At 46.4% G+C, this 23,970-nt stretch overlaps 1 protein-coding gene across 4 annotated transcripts in view; it reads left to right on the forward strand.

Moving 5' to 3' along the window:
- Nucleotides 1–23,970, forward strand: part of MID2 (midline 2) — a 336,918-nt gene that overhangs the window by 52,460 nt on the left and 260,488 nt on the right. For 3 of the 4 annotated variants that reach the window (XM_074964320.1, XM_074964324.1, XM_074964323.1), the window contains one exon: nt 5,152–5,867. In XM_074964320.1, the coding sequence (XP_074820421.1) occupies nt 5,208–5,867 (660 nt within the window). In that variant the 5' untranslated portion in view covers nt 5,152–5,207. Of the gene's footprint in view, nt 1–3,399; nt 3,525–5,151; nt 5,868–23,970 lie in introns of all 4 variants that reach the window. The other variant, XM_074964322.1, reaches the window with a different exon arrangement.

Here is a 23,970-nt window from a genome sequence, read left to right on the forward strand (position 1 = left end):
ATGATATGTGGGGACTGGCTCAGGCAGGTTCCAACAAGCTGCCTGCATTATTGAATGTTTGAAGATGTCTGAAGCTGGGCTGGGAAGCTGGGTCCCCAAGCCATGCTGCTGTCAGTCCACTTATGGTCAGGGAGCGGCTGCTGGTGGTGCCTGCTGGTTGCGTAGGAGCCTGTCATGTCCCTGTGATCTTAGCGATTGCTCTGGGCTTTGGAGCCGTTTCAGGGAATTGCTCTTGTAGGAGTTGGAGACAGAAACCCACGGTGGGACCCTGACGCAGCAGGAGGAGGAACTGGCCCGGTCAATGTGGTGCAAGGGTCTTCTGTCCCTAGGATTAACCTGTGACATTCCCAAAGTGCCCCTGCTCCTTCCCCTGCCTGTCAAACCCTCTCTGCCCTGAGCACCACTGTGCTGAAGCCTCAAGCACCATCCCAGCTCTCAAACCTTCCTGACCACTCCCCCTCCAGTGAGACGCCTCCGAAGTGCCTCCCAGCTACCAAACCCTCTTCTCCAGCTGCCAGAGCGCACTCTGCCCCACCTGTTTTAATGTCAATGTCTAGGTCTGGGGATGGTAATTAGAACAGACTCCTTTATCTCCAGAGGTACCGCCCCCCCCACCCCCTGCCCCGCCAGGGTGCCCAGACAGCAAGTGTGAAAAATAGGGACAGGGGGTGGAGGGTAATAGGAGTCTATATAAGAAAAAGACCCCAAAATTGGGACTGTCCCTATAAAATCCGGACATCTGGTCATACCCCCCCCCCCCCGCCCCCTGGTGACTGTGGCATCAGGGGAAGGCACTCTTCCCTTCCCAGATAACATAGGGGAGTTAGTGCTTTGAGAGTGCCTGACAATAGGGCGTGTAGCCATTGCTAGCCCCAGACAGCCGGTGCTGCACTCCCAGCATGCCCTCTCTGTTGCAGTCCCATGGATTTCATTAGAATTACTCCTGACTTACACCAGGGAGAGACCAGCCTGGCCCCAGGCCTGCAGGAACTACAACAAAAGAAGTCTGGTGCAATGTTTTATTCCAAGGGTAGGTATTGTTTGGAGCATCTGCTCTGAAGGAATTCAGGCAGGTTGGTCTGCGCGTGGTCAGCACATGCTAGTCAGTCCGACATGTGAAGGAACGACAAAGCTGCAAAGCGGAGTATGATTGTTTCCACCAATGTCTTTAGGGAGATGGCATCAGCTCACCCGGAGGCTAGTGCATGGCTGTGGCTGAGGGAGCTGCAGTGGTGCAATGCTGGAGGAAGGGCAGGTCCTTTTAGCTGGATCCGAGGTCCCTCAGTTGAGGGAAGTGCTGATGCTTTGGATTGGTGGGTGGGTTCTTTCCATCCGAGGCTGGTCATAAATGTTAAGAGAGCTTGCACTCCTACCAAACAGTTGCTCCCTGGGGCAGGGAGTAATTATTCAGATTGGGGACCTTTTTGGTACACAGGACTTCCCTCAGGAGCAGAATTGCCACTGAGAGAGAGAAGTTTGTCGCTCCAGTGATGGATGCAATCGTGTACATGGGATCACTGCCTCTGATGGCAAAGTGTCCCACTACTCACAATGTAATCTGAGGCTTTGCTACCAGGATCTTCCCATAGGAATGACTTAGTCCAGTGGTTTTCAACCTGTGGTCCATGGACCCCTGCGGGTCCACAGACTATGTTTAAGATTTCCAAAAGGGTCTGTACCTTCATTTGAAAATTTTTAGGGGTCTGCAAATGAAAAAAGGTTGAAAACAACTGATTTAGTCTATTAATTCTTTCAGAGTCAGGGATGTTATATTGAGGAACAGATTTTACTTAGACCACATTGTAGGGTTTCGTGAGGGCAATGAAAGGTGCTGTGGTCTAGTGGATTGACCATGGGGCTGGGATCCAGGAAGCTGAGTTCTAATCCCATTTGTCACCAATTTGCTGTCTGGACAAGTCTCTAATTCCTCTATGCCTCAGTTTCTCCATCTCTGAAATAACTCCTCCTTACCTGCCTCTCAGGAACTTGTAAGGATGACCGAGTCATTGCCCGTCAAGCACTCTGCTATGTCAATGCTAAGGACTGTGGTCTCTTGAGTCTAAATAGATTTTAAAGTTACTTTGTTGCTAAGATGTAATAAGAGTAATTGAATGTGATGATTTAGGTTTAATATTAAAAAGCTGTGTGTGAAAGCCCCTGCCACTCTCTAGCAGAAATTAATGAGCTTCCTCCATTCCGATGGCTATGCGTTTATCACTGACAGTGCTGCTGCTGCAGACACAGGGATAAACAAACAGCCTCCCGCCACTAGAAATGTGGCACCTCGAGTAGTGCATGGGAGGCTGTTTGCAAGTGTGTCAGGGGTGTGACGGACCAAGGAAACAGCTGGTGCCAATCTGGAATGACTGGGGCTGGGTTGTTGACTGGTTTGCCCCTAATTTTGAAGGCAAAGGGCAGGCTGGATAACTGACCCCTCCCTTTACTGGTGGAGTTTCTGCTGAGAACCCCCCTCTGAGTGGCTATCTGCAGGCATGCCCAGCCGCCACACCCCTGGTCAGAAGAGGCTGGGCCTGCCCATAGAACACGGGTGGCTGCTCTTTTAGAGTGGTCGAGACTTGGTGGGGGCTGGAGGAGCCACCTTGTGGGAGGGTGGGAAACAGCTGCCCCATTCCTCAGTGGAGAGTCCCCCTGCTGGGCTGAGGGGCAGGGCAAAGGCACAGGAAGGCAGGGGGAGGCCATAGGGCTAAGAAGGAGCCTCCCCAGCAAACGAAGACTGCTCCCTCCCACAGGCTCAGCCAGCACTAAGTTACCCATAGGCAGTTTCCCTTTGCTCTCCTGGGAGAAGGGGAGGAACAGGAGTCTGTGTGTCTTGCCCTGGGCAAGTGTCCCCCATACCTGCCATGCACACACCAGGGGTAAGAAACCCCCCAGGTCGGCCAAATGCCCATCCTGCCTGTCCCTTTGAGACACGGCAGTGCCACGAGTGCTTGGCACATAACCAGCTCCTTCCAGCTATTCTCTTTGATAGCCAGCTCCGAGCATTGTGCATTGCAGGGCCTGTACCAGCCCCACTGTTTCCCGGATCGGTAATTGCTCTGTCTCCCTTGTGTTAGGTGGTTCCCACCAGAGTCGACCTAGAAGAGTGGCATGTGAGTTTTTATCGAGACCATGATCTGTGAATGTACCCTTCAAACAGTTTCAGCTCCCGGCTCCCGGCAGGGGAGCAGTGAAAATGACCAATTATTTATTGGTTTGCCAGCAGTACAGTGCGCTCCTCTTTAACGCAGAACAGAACTAGTGGGAGCACGTGTCACATATACACAGCCAGACTTTCCTGCAGCCTACTGCAGTGCCCCTGCTTGCTGATTAGCCTTTGCCACTCTGCATCATACCAGGTGACGGGAGCACTTGGGTGAACCTGTTTTTTCCTCTCCTTAGTGCCTGCAGTCCATTATTCTAGGGTGTTTTGGAAGTGAAAATTTCCACCTGGAAAAGAAGCTGATGTGAGGTCTGGAAGTGGTTTTACCAAACAACCTTCACCGCAGATGGCCATTGCTCATCCAGTAGGTGTTTAATAATTACACTTGGAAGGATTAGATTTGTAATGGTGAATGTTGGTACACATCAGTTTCACGGCACACACAGAAACCGAGGAAAAAGTATGTCCAGCAGTAATAATCAAAAAGTAAGAGAAATGCCACTTGAGAACTTTTGAGCATTTAGGGATGTTTCAGTTGTATATTTTGACATGTGATCATGCTAATTTTTGTTTTAATGGTTATAGAGCTTTAACTCTCTGACTTGCAATGTCTGTTGCCATTGTATCATTATTGTCTTGCTCCCCTGGTGTGTGACCCCTTCCCATAATGTTAGACAACTGTGAAAAAACCTAAAAAATGGATTGAAAATAAACATCAATATTATCTGTCAAAATGATCAAAGCCCACAAACTTCTGCCATGCCTGTTAATAACGTAGAGAGTGTTGGTGCATGTCAGAGCATCACTTATGCTTTTTTTCAGCCATCTGAGGAGCAGCTGCCATCTAAACTCCACTAATTGCCTCTTTTTAAGCACTTTTGTTGAAGGCAGCTGACCTGGGCCGAGGGGCGGGAGAAAGTTGGGGTTGGGGCTGGGGGGATGGGTGAGCTGCTACTTGGTTTGCCAGGAATGAAATGGAGCAGCCAGTTTTACCCAGGGCAGCAGGGAGCAATTTGAGTTCACGCACTGTGAAATCAGAGCCATTTATTGTTCTGTGCTCAGAAATGCATTTTGTGATGCAGCTTAAAGCAGGGCATGTGAACAGAGCCCATTTCAAACTTTCCTCAGAGGAGGCTGTGTAAAAATATAGCCCTGTTTTCTTCCAGCTGGAGATGATTTAGGATCCCCTGCATTCTTCCTTGAAGTGCTTTGGCGAAAATAGAGCGATGGAAGTTTAGAGACTATCATCTCACTCTCCTCCCTTCCCCACCCCCACCCCAAAGACTGAGGAGCTGGTTCAAACACACAGCAAAAGAACAATACATTGGAGTCCTTGACTGTTTTGCTTGGTCAGAGGTTCCAAGACTCCAGTCTTTCCCTTCCCGTGCTTTCCCTGGGATCCTTCCCCGAAGAGAAGTAGGTGCTTTCTAATCAGTAGAGAAAATGTTTAGGGTTTTATTGTTGCTACTGGTTTTTCCTCCTTGATGTACGCCAGAATTCTCATGCACACAAGACAGGCACGATCCCCCCTGTTTTTTGTCTTCTACAGTGTGAAACTGCAGTTTTCCTTGCCTTAGCTTTTTGCATTTATGTCCCATGCTTCCTTCCCAGGCGAGAGGGAAAGCCTTGTAGCAGAGTTGGCTCCCCTCCTCTCTCCCCCCCCCCAATTTCCTGTCTGAAAATATTTCTGAAAACTGTGAGTCAATGTCTCAGCTTTGTATGAATATGATCTTGAGGATGTGATGGAAGGTTTTGGACCATCCCCGGCCATGCTCATGTGAATGCAGTGCATTTAAGATCCACACTGGCTGCATGTCTGATTTTTCTCTGTCATCCCTCCCTCCTTCCCCCAAGAAAATGTCCGGCCTTAGTTTCTGGTACAAAGGAGTCACTGCTATCTTTCCTTTTGCTGATGCTAATGTAGTTCCTGATGTCTTTTGCATTGAGTAGCTTGCTCTCACACTGCCCATTTCTCCTGTTCTCTCTTGTAGGTATCTGACCAGCTTCCTTGGTTTTTGATGCTGAAGCAGGATTGTTTTAACTAAAGATGGAAACACTGGAGTCGGAATTGACCTGCCCAATCTGCTTGGAGTTATTCGAAGACCCTCTGTTGCTGCCGTGTGCTCACAGCCTGTGCTTCAGTTGTGCCCATCGCATCCTGGTGTCCAGCTGCTCCTCCAGCGAGTCGATAGAGCCTATCACAGCATTCCAGTGCCCCACCTGCAGGTATGTCATCTCCCTTAACCACCGTGGCCTAGAGGGCCTCAAGCGGAATGTGACCCTGCAGAACATTATAGATCGCTTCCAAAAGGCTTCTCTGAGTGGCCCCAACTCCCCTAGCGAGAGCCGCCGAGAGAGAACATACCGCAAGAGTCCTGCCATGTCCAGCGAAAGGATAGCGTGTCAGTTCTGTGAGCAGGACCCACCGCGGGATGCGGTGAAGACCTGCATAACCTGCGAGGTGTCCTACTGTGACCGCTGCCTCCGGGCCACGCACCCCAACAAGAAGCCGTTCACCAGCCACCGCCTGGTGGAGCCTGTGCCAGACACACACTTCCGAGGACTCACTTGCTTGGAGCACGAGAACGAGAAAGTGAACATGTACTGTGTTGCAGACGACCAGCTGATCTGTGCCTTATGCAAACTGGTGGGACGCCACCGAGACCACCAGGTGGCATCGCTGAGTGATCGATTTGAAAAGCTCAAGGTAAGAATCGCTGGCTTTCCTGAAACAAGAGGTGTGAGCTGGGGAGGGTCCTTCGCGGCTTGCTGCACTCGCCCGAAACCAGGGGTGGCCAAACTTTGCAGGAAATGGAGCAGGTGCCAGCTGGGAGCATGATGAAGCATTGCATGCTGGGAGCTGCAGTTTCAGTGGGCCTCAGCTCTATGGTGAAGTGTCATGAGTGAAACGGTGGAACACCGTGAACTGCTGCTCTTTGGTCACCAGGTTCGGTGGCAGAGCCCTAGTGCCACGAGGAAGGCTGCTGCTTGCTGGGAGTTGGACAGCCTTCCTTGTAAGGACTGTGGTTTTCCGGTGGAGTATTTTCAAAGCTAAATCAGTTCCAGATGTCCTAGTCAGTCTCTTATTTACACCTAATTAACCCTCCAGGCTCTAGAAGGTCCATAGGCTAATGAAAGTTGAAAGATCCTTTAGCAGTGAGATCTGCAGACCATTGGCATCTAGAGTGTTAAGCGAACCACACGAGAGAGAGAGAGAGAGAGAGAGATCCTGCTTGTATGATTGCAGGAAAGTCGTTCATTTTCTGCTGATCTACATGTCACGAGTTCAGTCCTCAGGCGTGCTAACAAAACCATAGAGCCCACAAAGTACAGAGCAAGCCTCCCTGTGCCCCAAATTAGAGGGAGTCTCTGTGTGTAGTAGAGAATGCAGTGGTGGCAGCAGCACCAAGGACGTCAGCATAAGAGAGGGTGCAGGGCTGGTTTGGAGTAATGGGCAGGGGTGGGGAGGGGGAGCTTCAGGGTAATGGAGAAGCCAGTACTGGGGCTGGGCACTGCGTGCAGGGACTTATGAGATCTGGTGCTGGCTGTGGCTAGCGGACCCAGGAATCTCAGGGATTTGCTTAGTATTTACTGTGCAGATTCTCCTACTGAAAAATCTTCCGTGCACGTCCCTGCAGGTTTCCCAGGTCGTGGATCTTCCAAGCTGCTGCTCTCCCTGTCCCAGCAATGGGTCCTGCAGGCAGACCTTTGCTGTGTCTATTGGCTGGCTGTAATTTCCACAATGAAGGATTACTGGAGGTGGGGTGTGTGTGACTCTGCGCAGATCAATGGTGAAGTGTCATTGAAATTAGAGGTGTACTCTCCCCCGGATTCACTCCCTGCAATGGAAGTGATTTGGGGTGCATCTGTTCCCTCCCTGATGCAGGCATGCAGTGTAATCCCCCTGAATGGGAATTGTGTCTGCACACATTGCACATGAGAAAATGTCCTCCCATCCTTCCTGTCCTTCTGTATTTGAAGCTAGAATCCCAGCTTTGTGCCCAGGGCTGGATGGGACCAGTGCCTGCCATCTGGGACTGCAGGGTGAGCTGGACTAAGCAGATCATCTGGGGGCACTCTGCCACAAACAGCAGATCCTGGTCCAGGTGTGAATATGGCTGCGTGCATTTAATTGTGGTAATGACTATGCAGGTTAGATTTGGCCCTCAGGCCCCAGGCAGTTTGTCATTGGGCTCCATGGTTTCTCACCACGTTGGCCAGGCCCTGGATTAAAGCTGTTGGTTTATTAACCAATGGGAGCCTTGTCTCTCTGTTTTCCCTCACCCCAACCTCCCATTCCCCCTCCATTCAGTGCCTGGTTACGCATGCCCAGGCTCCTTAGTCTCTCTGCACTGGAGAAATTTAGCAGCCTTTATTTATCCCATAAGGACAAAAGTCTTCTGTTTCCTTTCTTTGTCTCTGAGGATGGCTGGTCTGTCTAGCACCAGTGGGGGTATTACTGCCAGCCCTCCCCAGGTTGGCTTGTCCAAAGCTTTGTTGGGTTGACTCCATGACTGGCTCTTGTTCCATGAGATAAGGCCTGGAAAATGAAGGTTACTCAATGGCACTTGGTCAGAACACACACACTGCTTGGCGAATAGCTGACTGAGTGTTGAGGACAGTAACCTATCTGGCAGCATGGCTGCATCTCCCTGCTCGACAGCTTTCCTTTAGCCTCTCTCTCTGGCCAGCACTAGGCCCTCCCCTCCACACTAGGCCCGGATCAGTGCTGGGGTGGAGGGTGCTGCTGCAGGTGATTGGTGCCGCCTGTAGCTACAGTATAGTGAACCCATTGAATCCGGAGGCTCCGTCTGCCCCTGGGGAGCCCTACCCTGATCTAGCCAGGCAGTGGGCTGGAGGCTCAATGGGAGGGGTAGACATCCTCACTGCAGAGACTGAAGCCGATGTCAGTGCGGCTGAGGAGTCCTGGTCACACTGGCTGAGCTAACCAGCCTTGTACGATGCAGTTCATATGGGTCCGTTTCTGTGGATAACTGTCCTGGGGCCTGATGCTCCCAGACATGGCATGTTCTGTCATGCTAGCTGTGATGTGCCCTGGGAACTTCCCTTTCCCCAGCTCCTACTTCTGACAGGTACCGACTGAACGCTGCTCATTGGCTCCGTCAACGCAGTCCTGACAGCATCTGTCCCCGTTCCTCTGTCAGTCTCCTGCTAGCCGATGCCATTGCAGGATCTGTGCTGGGGACAGCCTCCCCAGCACCACTGAAGCGCAATGGGCAGATGGCACCAGTCAGTCTCCCCTCTCCTGGCCCTGGTGGCCAAAGCTCTGTATCTAGCCATCCATCCCGGGCTATCTGGGCACCTCACAATCATTTGGGGCTTTCAGCGCCACAGCTCCCCTGAGGCACGAAGTGCTGTTACCCCGTTGTATAAGTGCAGAACCAAGCAGCAGGGGAGATTAAGTGACTTGCACAAGGCTATGGTTGAGCTAGGAATTGCCTCTCCTGTGACCTGTCCACTGCACCATCCTTCCTACCCTCCCATCTCACCTGTCTCTACCATATAAGGACTATTTATCATTTTCATCTGCCTTCCTTTCCCTCCCTCCCCCACCTCCTCCCAGTCCCTGCAGAGAAATGCCTGGAAGTAGCCTTAGGTGTGTTGCCGCCTTGTTCTTTGTGGCTAGGGAATCATCCCTCTGTGGTAGCCTGTGTTCTCAAGCTGGAATATCCCCCACAGTGAAGCAGCAGAAATGGGCGATCATCCCTCCAACACAAGTATATAGCATGTGTTTGATCTGAACTGAATTACTGCTCTGTGCTCTCCAAGTGGGAGAGATCAAACTTCCTGGAATACTTCCCACGGCCCCTGAGGAGTACTGTGAAGCCTGATTTTTAAGCAGCCCTAGTGGCTCCACTGAATCTGAAGTGAACCTGAATGGCTGATATTTGACCTACATACAACATATAAAATTAGAACTCTCTCCCCCCTCCCCTGATGCGTTCCATGTAAATCTGCAAAATAGTTTTAATTAATTTTCTTTTCAAATAAAATTAAAAATCTGTATAGCCGGTTACATTACCGATTATGCTAGTAAGACTATAGCTAATCAGGTTTCCATTAGAACCCTTTTTCATGTGCTCATAACTTTTTTTCATCACTTCTCTTTCCAGTTGAAATTTTCCAGGCTTATTCTCAGCCTGAAGGTGATTTCTTTTTTTAAACATTTGAGCAAAATCAATTCACCTGCTTTTGTTATGTGAGGGGGGTGAAGAAATACTTTTCCCTCTCTAGCAAAACCACCAGGCACCTTTTCATGCACAGGTTAGATTTCTAAATAAACGGGCGGATGATTGGACAATGAAACTTTCCAGAAGTCTTGTCCTAACTGAGGGCTATTCTCCAGACTAATTTGCATCCACAGAAACAAAAGTAACCACAAATTGTTTAAATTGACTATTTTTTCACATTTATAGTACGAAAATACGATCTAAGGACTATCGGATAACAGAAATAAATGGAATGGTAGCCATTAGAATCATAGAATCATAGAATATCAGGGGTGGAAGGGACCCCAGAAGGTCATCTAGTCCAACCCCCTGCTCGAAGCAGGACCAATTCCCAGTTAAATCATCCCAGCCAGGGCTTTGTCAAGCCTGACCTTAAAAACCTCTAAGGAAGGAGATTCTACCACCTCCCTAGGTAACGCATTCCAGTGTTTCACCACCCTCTTAGTGAAAAAGTTTTTCCTAATATCCAATCTAAACCTCCCCCATTGCAACTTGAGACCATTACTCCTCGTTCTGTCATCTGCTACCATTGAGAACAGTCTAGAGCCATCCTCTTTGGAACCCCCTTTCAGGTAGTTGAAAGCAGCTATCAAATCCCCCCTCATTCTTCTCTTCTGCAGACTAAACAATCCCAGCTCCCTCAGCCTCTCTTCATAAGTCATGTGCTCTAGACCCCTAATCATTTTTGTTGCCCTTCGCTGGACTCTCTCCAATTTATCCACATCCTTCTTGTAGTGTGGGGCCCAAAACTGGACACAGTACTCCAGATGAGGCCTCACCAGTGTCGAATAGAGGGGAACGATCACGTCCCTCGATCTGCTCGCTATGCCCCTACTTATACATCCCAAAATGCCATTGGCCCTCTTGGCAACAATGGCACACTGTTGACTCATATCCAGCTTCTCGTCCACTGTCACCCCTAGGTCCTTTTCCGCAGAACTGCTGCCTAGCCATTCGGTCCCTAGTCTGTAGCGGTGCATTGGATTCTTCCATCCTAAGTGCAGGACCCTGCACTTATCCTTATTGAACCTCATCAGATTTCTTTTGGCCCAATCCTCCAATTTGTCTAGGTCCTTCTGTATCCTATCCCTCCCCTCCAGCGTATCTACCACTCCTCCCAGTTTAGTATCATCTGCAAATTTGCTGAGAGTGCAATCCACACCATCCTCCAGATCATTTATGAAGATATTGAACAAAACCGGCCCCAGGACCGACCCCTGGGGCACTCCACTTGACACCGGCTGCCAACTAGACATGGAGCCATTGATCACTACCCGTTGAGCCCGACAATCTAGCCAGCTTTCTACCCACCTTATAGTGCATTCATCCAGCCCATACTTCCTTAACTTGCTGACAAGAATACTGTGGGAGACCGTGTCAAAAGCTTTGCTAAAGTCAAGAAACAATACATCCACTGCTTTCCCTTCATCCACAGAACCAGTAATCTCATCATAAAAGGCGATTAGATTAGTCAGGCATGACCTTCCCTTGGTGAATCCATGCTGACTGTTCCTGATCACTTTCCTCTCATGTAAGTGCTTCAGGATTGATTCTTTGAGGACCTGCTCCATGATTTTTCCAGGGACTGAGGTGAGGCTGACTGGCCTGTAGTTCCCAGGATCCTCCTTCTTCCCTTTTTGAAACATTGAAACAGTCAGCATTTGTCAATGGCTACCCCACATTGGTGATGCTGCCTAGGTTTCTTATTAAAGTGTCTCAGATACCACTGTGATAAATAGTGATGTTTAGTGGTGACCTCTGCAACATAGGCACTGACTCTGTGAGTGCTCTAGGGCTCGAGCGCACACTGAAAAAAAATAAGGGATGCTCAGCACCCACCAGCCAGAGCTGTTCGGCGGGGCAGCTGATCAGCGGCTTAGTGGCTGTCAGAAGGTGCTCGGGGTGGGTGGAGAGCAGCGAGAGCGGAGCTGGGGCGGGAAGAGGCAGAACGAGGGCGGGGCCTCAGGGGAAGGGGCAGAGTGGGGGCAGGGCCTCAGGGTGGAGCAGGGGTGGAGCACCCACTGGGTAAAACAGAAGTCGATGCCTGTGCTCTCCAGTATTGTAGTTTCCTAGTTCTGCAGATGTTGTCTGTGTTGCAGATGGTGTTGCAGTGCAGCATTCTGTTTGGGTCACAATCACTTTGTGGAAGAAAGGTAGCAGAGGCTCCCCTGGAATAGTACTTGGGGTATGCTACTGACCGCCAGGATCAGTATATGGCTATAGATAGAGACCTTTTTAATATTTTTAATGAAGGAAATACTACTGGGAATTGTGTGATTATGAGAGACTTTAATTTTCCTAATATAGGTTGGAGAGCAAGTGCTACTAATAATGGTAGGGCTCAAACATTCCTGGATGTGATAGCCAATGTATTTCTTCATCAAATAGTCCCTAAATCAACAAAACGTGATGCCATTTTAGATTTAGTATTGGTGAGTAGTGAGAACCTCCTAGAAGAACAGATTGTGAGGACAGCTTTGGTTTGAGTGATCATGAGCTAATTCAGTTTAAACTAAATGGAAGGATAAACAACAATAGGTCTGCAACTAGCGTCCTTGATTTCAAAAGAGCAAACTTTAAAAAATGAAGGGAATTAGTTAGAGAAGTGGACTGCACTGAAGAACTCAAGGATCTGAATGTGAAGGAGGCCTGGAATTACTTCGTCAAAATTGCAGAAATTATCTGAAGCTTGCATCCCAGGCAAGGGGGAAAAATTCATAGGGAAGGATGGCAGACTAAACTAGTGAACAAGCACCTCAACAGGTGATTAAGAGAAAGTAAGGAATGGAATATGGGATGGATCAGCAAGGAAAGCTACCTCTTGGAGGTCAGAAAGTGTAGAGAAAAAGTGAGGACTGTCAAAACCAAAGCAGAGTTAGACTTTGCAAAGGAAATTAAAACCAATAGTAAAAGATACTTTCACCAGATAAAGAAGACAAAGAAAGAAGTGGGATTGCTAAACACTGAGGATGGAATGGAATGGAGCTTAAAGATAATCTAGGCATGGCCCAACATCTAAACAAATACTTTGCCTTGGTTTTTAATAAGGGCAATGAGGAGGTGGCAGGCAATGGCAGGATGGCTAATGAGAACAAGGATATGGAAGTAGAAACTACCACATCCAAAGTGGAAGCCAAACCCAAACAGTTTAATCAGGGGTCCTGGATAATCTCCATCCAAGAATATTGAAGGAATTGGCACACGAAATTGCAAGCCCAATAGCAAGGATTTTTAATGAATCCAAAAACTTGGGGGTCATATCCTATGACTGGAGAATTGCTAATATAGTATCTATATTTAAGAAAGGGGGAAAAGCGATCTGGGAAACTGCAGGTCTGCTAGCTTGACCTCAATTCTTAGCAAAGTCTTAGAACAAATTTTGAAAGAGAGCATGATTAAGGACATAGAGGTAAACAGTAATGGGGGGGCAGACGGGGGACATACACAACAACATGGTTTTACAAAAGGTAGATCGTGCCAGAAACCTGATCTCTTCCTCTGAGAAGATAATCTATTTTGTAGACAAAGGAAATGCAGTAGATCTAATCTACCTGGATCTCAGTAAAGCAACTGATACAATTTCATATGGGAAATTATTAGTTAAATGGGGGATTAATATGAGACTGGAAAGGTGAGTAAGAACCTGTTTAAAGAGGCGACTACAACAGGTCATGCTGAAAGGTGAACTGTCAGGCTGTAGGGAGGTTACTTGTAGAGATCCTCAAGGATCAGTCTCAGGTCTAATCTTATTTACCATTTTTATTAATGACCTTGACACAAAAAGTGGGAGTGTGCTAATAAAATTTGTGGATGACACAAAGTTGGGAGGTATTGCCAATACGGAGGAGCACCAGACTATCACACAAGAAGATCTGGATGACCTTGAAAATGGGAGTAATAGAAATTGGATGAAATTTAATAGTGCGAAGTGCATGGGATTTAGGGACTAACAACAAGAATTTTTGCTAAAAACTGGGGATGTATCAGTTGGAAGCGACAGAGGAGAAAGATCTGGGTGTATTGCTTGATCACAGGATGACTGAGCTGCCAATGGGATGTGGCTGTGAAAAAGGCTAATCCAATCCTAGCGTGCATCTGGCAAGGTATTTCCAGTAGAGACAGGGAAGTGTCAGTACCATTATACAAGGCACTGATGAGACCTCATCCGGAATACTGTATGCAATTCTGGTCTGCCATGTTTAAGAAAGATGAATTCAAACTGGAACAGGTGCAGAGACGGGCTACTAGGATGATCAGAGAAATGGAGAACCTACCTTACAAGAGGAGACTTAAGGAGCTTGACTTATTTAGCCAAACCAAACAAAAACTAAGGGGAGATATGATTGCTCTGCATAAATACATCAGAGGGATAAACACCAGGGAGGGAGAGGAGTTATTTAACGCTCAATGGCACTAGAACAAATGGATATAAATTGGCCATCAGTAAGTTTAGGCTTGAAATTAGACGACGGTTTCTGACCATTAAAGGAGAGATGTTCTGGAGTAGTGTCCCAAGGGAGTAATGGGGGCAAAAAAACCCTAACTGGCTTCAAGATTGAGTTTGATAAGCTTTTATGGAGGGGATGGTATGATGAGATTGCTTACAATGGCACATGGCCCATATCTTCAATGGCTGAAGATGGGGCGTTAGAGGGAGGAGTGCTCTGAGTTACTACAGAGAATTTTTTCCCAGGTGTCTGGTTGGTGGGTCTTGCCCATATGCTCGGGGTCAAACTGATTGCCATATTTGGTGTCGGGAAGGAATTCTCCCCTGGGTCAGATTGGCAGAGACCTTGGCGGTTTTTCGCCTCCCTCTGTAGCATGTGACACATGTCACTTGCTGGTTTGAACTAGAGTAAATGGTGGATTCTCTGTAATTTTGAAGTCTTTTTAAATCAAGATTTGAGGACGTTAGTAACTCAGCCAGAGGTTATGGGCCTATGACAGGAGTAGGAGGGTGAGGTTCTGAGGCCTGCAATCTGTAGGAGGTCAAACTAGAGGATCAGAATGGTCACTTCTGGCCTTTGAGTCTATGAGCGGTGCACATTGTGGCACTATAAGAACGTGGTGATGTCAGAAGAGAAGTCAATGTTTTCAATCCTCCCAGTTATTTTTCTATAACTTTCCATCGTCTGTTTTGTCTTCATGTAAACTGTCTGTTTAGTTTCATTGTTACAAATTGACACATTCTGAAGCGTGGGAGAAAGAAGGGTCTGGTAGTAAGGGCGGTAACTCAGCCAATTGCACCTACGTTATGGGGTTTTCCAGGAAATCTCTTGGCTGTTCAGCATGACAGAGTCGGTGTTGCTATGCAAACCTTTCTTTTGGCATTTCCTAGCTTTTGATTGTTTCATTTTCAAATCGTTAGAAACTCAGGTGAATGTGACACTTCCTTTCATATGGATTTAAACTGGAACTGTTTGAAATGTTTTGTTTGGAATTTTTTTCAACAAAAAAAAAGCATATTAGTCAAACCTGAAATTTCAGCAGGAAATGGCCATTTTTGATTAAATATTTCAATTTTTTTCACAGAAAATAAAAAATTTTACTTTTTGGACAAACTTTCTTAGGCCAAAATTTTCAGTAAAACCAAAATGCTTGCCTACCTAGCCAAAATGTTTTGGTTGCCAAAATACAAAAACAAGTTTTGATTTTTAATTTTTTTGATGAAAAACCTGAAATATTTTGTAGAAAAAAATTCACAAAAAGGGAAACATTTCCTTTTTCCATCACATTTTTTTTTGGCAGAAAAATAATAATTAAAACAAAATCCTGACCGCTGTAATTTATACACAAGGAATATAACTTTGCAGGTGGGTTGTCTAGGTAGGAAGATAGAAGGCTGGGGTCTCCTCTCCTCTGTCCATTCTGCTTGTACATGTGCAGCTACTGGTATTCTTGTGGGAGATGCTGCTTTCCTCTTCCTTGACTTAGAGTCCTTGATAAGGTGCTTAGCTAGAGAGGGCATCCAAAGCAAAGTACAGAAGGATTTCTTTCCTGCTTGCTCTTCCTTATACTCCAGGGGTGGCCAATATGTTGTTCCTTGTATAGACACCGACTCCAGGGCTGGAGCTACAGGCGCCAACTTTCCAATGTGCTGGGGGGTGCTCACTGCTTAACAGGCTCTGCTGCAGACCCTGCCCCCACTCCACCCCTTTCCGCCCCCTCCCCTGAGCCTGCCGTGCCCTCCCTCCTTCCTCCTGCATGCCACAAAACAGCTGATCAGGAGGTGTGGGGAGGGAGGGGGAGGTGCTGATCAGTGGTGGACGGGAGGTCCTGGGAACGGGGCAGGGGGAGCTGATGGGAGTCTGCTGATGTGTTACTGCAGGCTCTTTGGCAATGTACGTTGGTAAATTCTGGCTCCTTCTCAGGCTCAGGTTGGCTTCCCCTGTTCTATTCCCTTTGATCAATATTCAATGTACTTTTTTTCCCTCCTGCATCTTATGAGGAAGGTAGGAATTCCCACAGCAGATCAAACCAGTGGCCCATACAACCCAGTATTCTGTCTCTGATGGGGACCAGTACCAGCTGCTTCAGAAAAGGTGCAAGTAATGTGTACTGGAAAATTCTGGGATGACCTGGGCTTGATAGAAATGTATTCCTAATCCCAGGCAGTTAGTGGTTGGCTTATTCTCTGAACCATGAGAGTTGACATCCATCTGAATGCCTCGCAGAGCTCATATAGCTGAATATTTTTACTATTCACAGGAATGCACAGTCCTCTTCTGCATCACATTACGTTCTTTGCCTTAGTAATATCTGATGGCATTGAGTTCAGCAAATTAATTATGCATTGTGTGAAAATATTCCCCCCTCCCATTTTAAACATGTTGTCTTTTGATTTCATTAGTATGTCCCCTTTGTCTTGTATTAATAGGCATGCCTCTGTCAAGGAACTTCTATTTCGTCTTCTACTGAAAAAAAGTCATAGTCTTCTTAATCACTGCCCATATCAAGTCTTTTCATGCACCTAATAACTTTCTTTGCTTTTCTGTGGGTCATTTCTATTTCTGTGTCATCCTTTCAATGATGGGGTGACTAGAACTGAACATAGTATTCATGGTGAGGTGGGTGGGGCCAGTGTTTTCATTGAGCTGTCCCCAATGATGCCCAGGTCTTTCTCTTGTGTGGTTGCAGTTCATTTAAAACATATTGATGAATATGAGTATAGGAGCAGAGATTGTTCCTTCTGTTATGCATTGCCTTGCACTTGCCTTCTATTAACGTAAGTTGCTGCTGTATTTTCCAGTCATTTAGCTTCATTAGGCCTTTCTGAAGTTCCTCACAATCCTTTCTCTGATGACACAATTTTACATCACCTGGAAATTGTCACCTCCTTTCTCATCCCTTCTTCCAGATCACCAATAAATATGTTAAATTGAACCCATCTTAGCATCCGATGAAGTGAGCTGTAGCTCACGAAAGCTTATGCTCAAATAAATTTGTTAGTCTCTAAGGTGCCACAAGTCCTCCTTTTCTTTTTGCGGATACAGACTAACACGGCTGCTACTCTGAAACCTGCCATCTTAGCATGGATATCTTTAACACCCTTGCATACTAAACACTGACCCATTTCACTTAATATCTGTTTTCTCTCTTAACTAGGGCTGATCAAAAATTTCACATCAAACTGTTTTTGACAGACAACTGGGTTTGACAAAACTATTTTTTTTTTTTAGAAAAGTGTCTGCTTTCCCTAGAAAACTTCAGTTATTTTGCTGAGAAATTGAATGCCTGAAACCAAAATATTTTGCGTAAAAAACCGAGAGATTTTGATTTCCAAATATTGCCCTGGTGCCTCATGGGAGTTGTAGTTTGGTGCCTCGAATCCCTATTCTCTTCTACAGGTCAGGCTCACCAGCTGGATTACGACTCCAGTGATGCACCATGGCCAGGGACTCCCATGATGCACCATTTCCTCTCTTCAGAAGGTGAGACTATAATCTTACTTTATCCCTCATGATGCGCCAGAGAGTCAAGCCTATGGAAAAATAAAAGCATGAGGCACCATGGCAGCATTTCAAAATCAAAAGAGGTGACATTTTGACCACATTTTTTGGCATTTGAATTTCAGCCAAAAATGCCAAAATTTCTGCAGAAAACCTCCCAATTTTTTGACCAGCTCTACTCTTAACGCATTTCCAGTCTATGGCAGCACATTGTCACTCTCGTCATGCCTACTTAGTTTCTTTAACAGTCTCTCACGGAGAACGTTATCGATGGCTTTTTGAACATTCAGTTACGTTCTGCTACCTGTTCTCCTTTATCCATTAGTTTGTTGACTCCCTCGGAATTCTGGTAGGTTGGAGAGGTCAGATTCTCCTTTAGAGAAGCTGTGCTGACCTTTCCCAACCAGATGCTGCTCAGCTATGGTTTTTAGAACTGTCTTTGATCCTTTTGGAGATGTTGTGTCTCTTGTCAGGACATGCATCACTAGCTCCACTAGGTTATCTACAGCAGTGCTTCTCAAGCTCTCTGATGGGGGGACCGGCAATTTTTTTTTTCCAATGTGCGCGCAGACCAGCAGCCGATGGCTCATGGACCGGCACCAGTCCGCGGACCACCACTTTGAGTAGCACTGGTCTACAGGGCGGGAGGAAGAAATCAGTAGCACTAAGTGTGAGCACTTTTCCTGAACTTTTATAAACTTGACTCAGGAACCTCCTCTGACTGTTCAGCAGAGACTGAAGAAGTTCAAACTTAAGCTGCTGTCCCAATAAGCAGCTGTGTGGCTGTTCTTTTTTTAGACCATATAAACAGCTGTGCTCCTGTTTCGGAGGCTTCCTTTTGAGGCTGAATAGTTCTTCCTTTGTGAAAATGGAAAAGTTCGTATCACAGCCTGGAATTTCTGAACCTGCCACCTGGTATTTAATACAATACACAATGGAAGTGTTGCCTGTCTAACAGCTGTGCTGATTTGCTTGATACAGAGGAGTTTTCACACTGCTCATGCATCTGCACCATCAGGAGATTGTCCTGTACCCGTTTTCTTTTTAATGCCATGGGCTGGCCCTTTTCGAAGGCAGCTCCATCTCTGTGCTGTCCAGGGCAGGAGGCATAATCTGCCACTGAAGCAGCAAGTAGCATCAATGATGTAAACACCGAGCATAATAAAACAATTGATTAGTCACTGTTATTCTTAGTTTAGCCTGCGGTGTGATGCCTAGGGATTTACATGTAATTCCGTGCATCGGTTTGAGAATAAATACATTTAAAACTAGCCATCTTTCCTACATTCTGTTTCAGATGCTTTGAAATATATCCATTTCCAACTTTACTATTTCATATTGATGCTTATGATTTAAACAACACTGTCAGTTCTCATTGGGCTAGAGGGAGGGACTTGTCCCCTTCAAGGCATCCAAGTTTGACCAAAGCTGCCCTCTTGTCTATGGCAGATGCTTTTGCCCTCTCTTAGAAGGTGCAGAGACTTCCCTCTCCCTTCTCTTGCTGTTAACCACAGTCTGTATTTATTCTGGGGGTGGATGATGTCACTTTCTAAATAAATAAACAGGCCATGAGCTGTGACAAGCAATGCTAAAAGTTTGGCAAGGTTTGTGGAGATAATATTGTGAACAGCATGATGGTTAGCTTGGAGTTCTGCTGAGAGCTCTCGCCCAGGGAAATGCAATGGGGTCCCTACACTTCCAGTTTTTCAAGGACTTTGGAATAGGTTCTACATCAAAGTCTATTGGCTGAAAGGCAGAGACGAGTAAATGAGGATAAAATAGCTCCTTGGATAGAAAAGTGGCTCATGAGAGAGAGTGGCTGGTCACAGTAAGTGTACTGAGGCTCTCATAGAATTGTAACTATGAGAGACGGAAAGACCTGTGGTAGTGGTTTGCTGGGTGGGTGAGAATAGGAAAGTGGATGATGCCAGAACTTGTTGCTTGTAGCAGAACTGGAGGGACAACAGATAGGGTCATTGCAACCAGATTGAGTGGTGAGTGAGTGTAAATGGAGAGCATGTGCTTCATGTGATAGGCATGCAGCATGCTGGCCTGGAAGGGGATGCGGCAGTTATACTGGGACTGACGAAATCCTTGCCTGTCAGTCTAGTAATGTGCTGTGATTAAAGAAGGCAAACTGAGGACTAGGCTATATTAACCAAGGGTGAGATAATGCATTAAAAGAAAGGGAAGATGTTGAGTACAATACATATGGCACTGGTTAGAATTTAGGGTTCAGTTGTGGCCTCCCTGGTATTACTGCCTGATTGAGTACCCTGCAGGACTTCCAAGGTGATTTTAGGTTCCAGAAGTATACGGCAGAAGGAGCTTAGCACACTTCTACTGGAGACAAGACAACTATGAAGTGGTCTAAGGGAAGTGTTCTGAAGCACGACAGGCTGGCAAAGTGCAACGACAAACTGTTCATGGATGAGAGACTCAGAAACCACTACTTGTGGGTAGAAGAACTATGTAATCAAGTGTGGGCAGCTCAAGCATTATACTTATACATCTGCTCGTAGAGCTCCTGATATAGCTGAAAACTATATACATGTAACAACCACCAAATATGAAGAAGATACAATCCTAAAATCAGAAGATTGAGTAAACAGCAAAGCTGTGTAGACCCATATCACTCAGCTGTAAATATGGAATAAGTTGCAAAGTGGGGTTATTGAATCAAACTGTGTTAAAATACATTAAACATTGGGTACTCATGTAGAGAAGCTTAGTGACAAAGCAACAGCCAGTAATCCCATTCCACATACGAAGTAGAGCCTAGACCTGAAGAGGAGCTCTGTGTAGCTTGAAAGCTTGTCTCTGTCACTGACAGAAGTTAGTCCAATTAGAAAAAATTACCTCTCCCACCTTGTCATTCCACATACGAGTTACTCAAGAGGTTCTAAAATGCCATCTCCTTCCAGGCAAGGAGACTGTGCAACTGCAACCACCCAGCAGAAGCATTTCTCTTTGTGAGCTCTACTGGTTGGGAAAGTGCAGCGGCCAGAGGTCACATGTAGTCCAGGCCACGCGCTCTGATAAGGCAGAGTAAATATCCTGCAGCTGCAAGCAGAAGAGTCTCTTTCTCTCTCACACATGCGTGCATGCGCACACACACCAAAAACCAACTGATTCCTTTTTTATAACGGAATCTTGCATTGCAGAATATGACTGTAGCTCTTCTGTATTACATCTCTCTGTAAATTGCTGTGAATGTGTTAGCCCCTCTCCCCCAGTGTTTCAGATCTTGTATGTAAGAGGGAGAGGGTTTGGAAATCTGCCTGGAATTGAATAGTGAGAGAGGATATTTTCTTAGTCTGTTCTAATAATGAGGTTTAGAGTGCTATGTATAACTAAAGCACTTTCTATAAAAAATGGGCTCAGCTGAGACTAGCTCTGTTCAGCTGTGTCTGATGACTAACAAGTTATGGCAAAATCCTTAGGATGCTGAATTTCAAAAGGATTTGTGTTTAGTTTTGATGAGTTAGTCTTTGCCCATGTTAAATCCATGCTGTATCTTCAGCACAACAGGAAAAACATAATTCTAAACTCCCTACATTTTTTGGTCACACCATTTGGGCCTCTGCTGTTTGGTTTGTAAAAGGTTTCTAAGAATGATCAATTTCAGAGAATTCTGTTACAGTGTGACCTTAAATGGTGAGAGACCCACTGAAATATTCAGATCTGATTTTACAGTGACAAGGCACAGCACTTCAACCATGAAGAGTGCTTACCTTTGCCTTCTACATATTCATCTAAAACAGCAGTGGGTAGAGGGGAAACTGCTTTTCCTTTCTCCTTCCTTAGACAAAATGGAGTTTGCGTCATATTTACCTTTCCTCGATTGCGTGTGTCTGTTCCAATATTGCCTGCTAACCTGGAGCTTTGAAAGATTGCACATGCATGGTCACATAGGCTTTATGGCAGGGAACTGTAATGCTGCAGGTTTAGAATTCAATTGGCAAGCTGATTATGTTTGTCTGGAGCAGTCGCCCTCTGCGAATCCTTTGGCAACTGGACAGTGTGCATTTAGCTGAGAGAAATTTGTGTGGCGGGCTGAGAGGATGACTGTATGTAAAGCTGCGTCTTTGGATGAAAGCAGCAGTAGCGCTCCCATTGGAGGGCTTCCGCTGCTCAGTTCCCAGGCAGTTACCTCTCTGAGAGAGGTCCGGTGTTAGCAGTGTGAAATTGTACAGTCCACCCTGAGTTTGCCTCTGTGTTCTGTGCAATGCCTTGTAATGAATTTGGTGCTTGAAAGTGAGGCATTGTTAATGTGAGGCAGGTCCACTGGACAGCCTCTTGGCAAGCTTCTCCCAAACACAGCTCTGCCAGCGTCTCTTGAGGCTGACCCACAATACTCTGTGCTATTTCAGTCTTGGTTTTATCTTGGCCTGAGACTGCTAGTCATGCCCAGCTGTGTGGTGCGTTTGGGTCTACTAGTTAGTAACATGAGACCAGCTAACTCATTTGTATGTGTTACCGGAGTTAGCCATCCTCTCCAGAGGCAAGAGGACGCTGATGCATTGTTTCTGAAACCCTGGCTTCTATTGAAGGGAAAAAGGTAGTTTGACTTTATTGCTTATCTTGTCACTGTGTTCTTTGTTTTTCAGAGATGGATGGAAAGTTGAATACAATCTGGTTTATGGTAGCAGTAATGCAAAAATTCCTGAGTTAGTCACTTACTAAAAATTAGCATTACAGATCAAATTAAAAATTAATGCAGATTAAGAGTGAAAGTAATGGCTTGACCTAGATGAAACAAATGCCTGGGATAGCATTGCACTATCAACGGAATGAAATCTCTGCCAATTAAAAAGTCAGATTACTTGAAACTCTCACGATTGATTCTTTCTGTGGAGCCTAACATGCAGAATCCTGTTCTTTCATGCCACACACGTTACTGTACAATGTGGCTGTTTGGTGCTGATTGTTAGTTTGGTACCCCTAAACAGTGGTTTTCAACCTGTGGTCTGTGGACCCCATGGGGGTCCGCAGACTATGTCTAAGGGGTCCGTGAAAGGTTGTCATTACCACAGAACAATGGTTTGCAACCTGTGATCCACAAACCCCTGGGAATCTGCAGACTGTTCTAAGATTTCCAAGGCGTTCGCAACTTCATTTCAAAATTTTTAGGGGTCTGCAAATGAAATAAGGTTGCAAACCACTGCTCTAGAACTATAACTGCAGGAGGGGAGGAGCACCAAGGTTATTCTGCAAAGTGATTGTGTGAGAGCTATTTATATTGGGAAGGGTATTTGGTGCAGAGCTCTTTCAAAATGCTCCCATTCATGATTTGTGGCAGAGAAAATAGCTTTCCAAAAGGAGGTTGTTTCCCCCCCGCTGCATTAATCACTTCATACCAATCAGCACTCTTTCCATCTGTTCTGTGTCTCCTTTTGCAGAGATCAGACAGCGTTCAGCTTAGCACAATATTTTCCTTTGTCAGTGCCTAGATGTTCTGGTGATTGGCATTCCCTAAATACCAGAGACGTGCATTTATTTTGTAACCTTTTATATTGGCGGGACACTAAGTACATACTATATAGGGGCCAAATTCCATGCTCAGTTACACTTGGATAGATCCAGACTTCAGTGTGCTCACGCGATTGTGTGAATGAAGTTAGAATTGGGCCAGCAAGGGTTTTTTCCTACACGGAGAAGCTGCTGCCCGTTCCAGTGTTCTTATGTGAATAGTGAAATGAATTACTAAGAACTTCATGAAATATGGACTTTTTTGCCTATGGACTTTTGAAAATCTTTACACTTCTACTGTGAGAGGTACCGAGAAGATCACTGCTTAATTGATAATTTACTGATCATGCTAGGAGGCTAAATTGAAATCTCTTTCCATGTCTCTCCCACACAAAAAAAGAGTTGGCATATTGTTAAGTTTGCAGCTGTGGTTACTATGACCCTTATACTAAGTCTGTAACAAGTTTATTACAATTTAAAAAATATCTCAGCCTGGACAGGAAGGAAATGAGAATAAGGGTAATTTTTATATGACTGTTCTGTGACACTTAAGAGGTCAGACATTTGCTTAATGACATTATTTGCTCTCAGAGTTCATCCTACCTCAGAGGTCCGCAAACTGTGGGGTGTATCTCCCTAGGGGGGTGTGGAGGAACATTTGAGGGGATCGTGAGGAGGGGGGGCAGGCCAGCCCCCACAGGGGGCAGGGAGGGAGCACCACCCAGCCCCACTCTGGCAGAGCCCCTAGCTCCAGCTCGGCCTCCAGCTCTGCCCCCAGCCTTGGCCTTGACTGCAGCCCAGCCGCGGCTCTGTTCCCTGCCCCAGACCATAGGTGCTGGAAATAGGGGTGCTAGGGGTGCAGTAGCACCCCCTGGTTTGAAGTGGTTTCCATCATATACAGGGTTTACAGTTTTGTGCAATGGCACTCAGCACCCACACTATACAAATTGTTCCAGCACCTATGCCCCAGACCTGCCCCCAGCTTTGGCACCCTTACATCTGTCCTCCCCCACACCCCCCCACGCCTCCCCACAAGCCGTGGTACTGACAAGGGTAAGGGAGTGTATGACCATGAAAAGTCTGGGCACCACTGTCTTATCTATTCCAAGACCAATCTTAATTCTGACCCAAAAGAGGT

This window comes from Natator depressus, chromosome 9 (genome assembly GCF_965152275.1).
Source record: "Natator depressus isolate rNatDep1 chromosome 9, rNatDep2.hap1, whole genome shotgun sequence".
Taxonomy (NCBI): Eukaryota; Metazoa; Chordata; order Testudines; family Cheloniidae; genus Natator; species Natator depressus.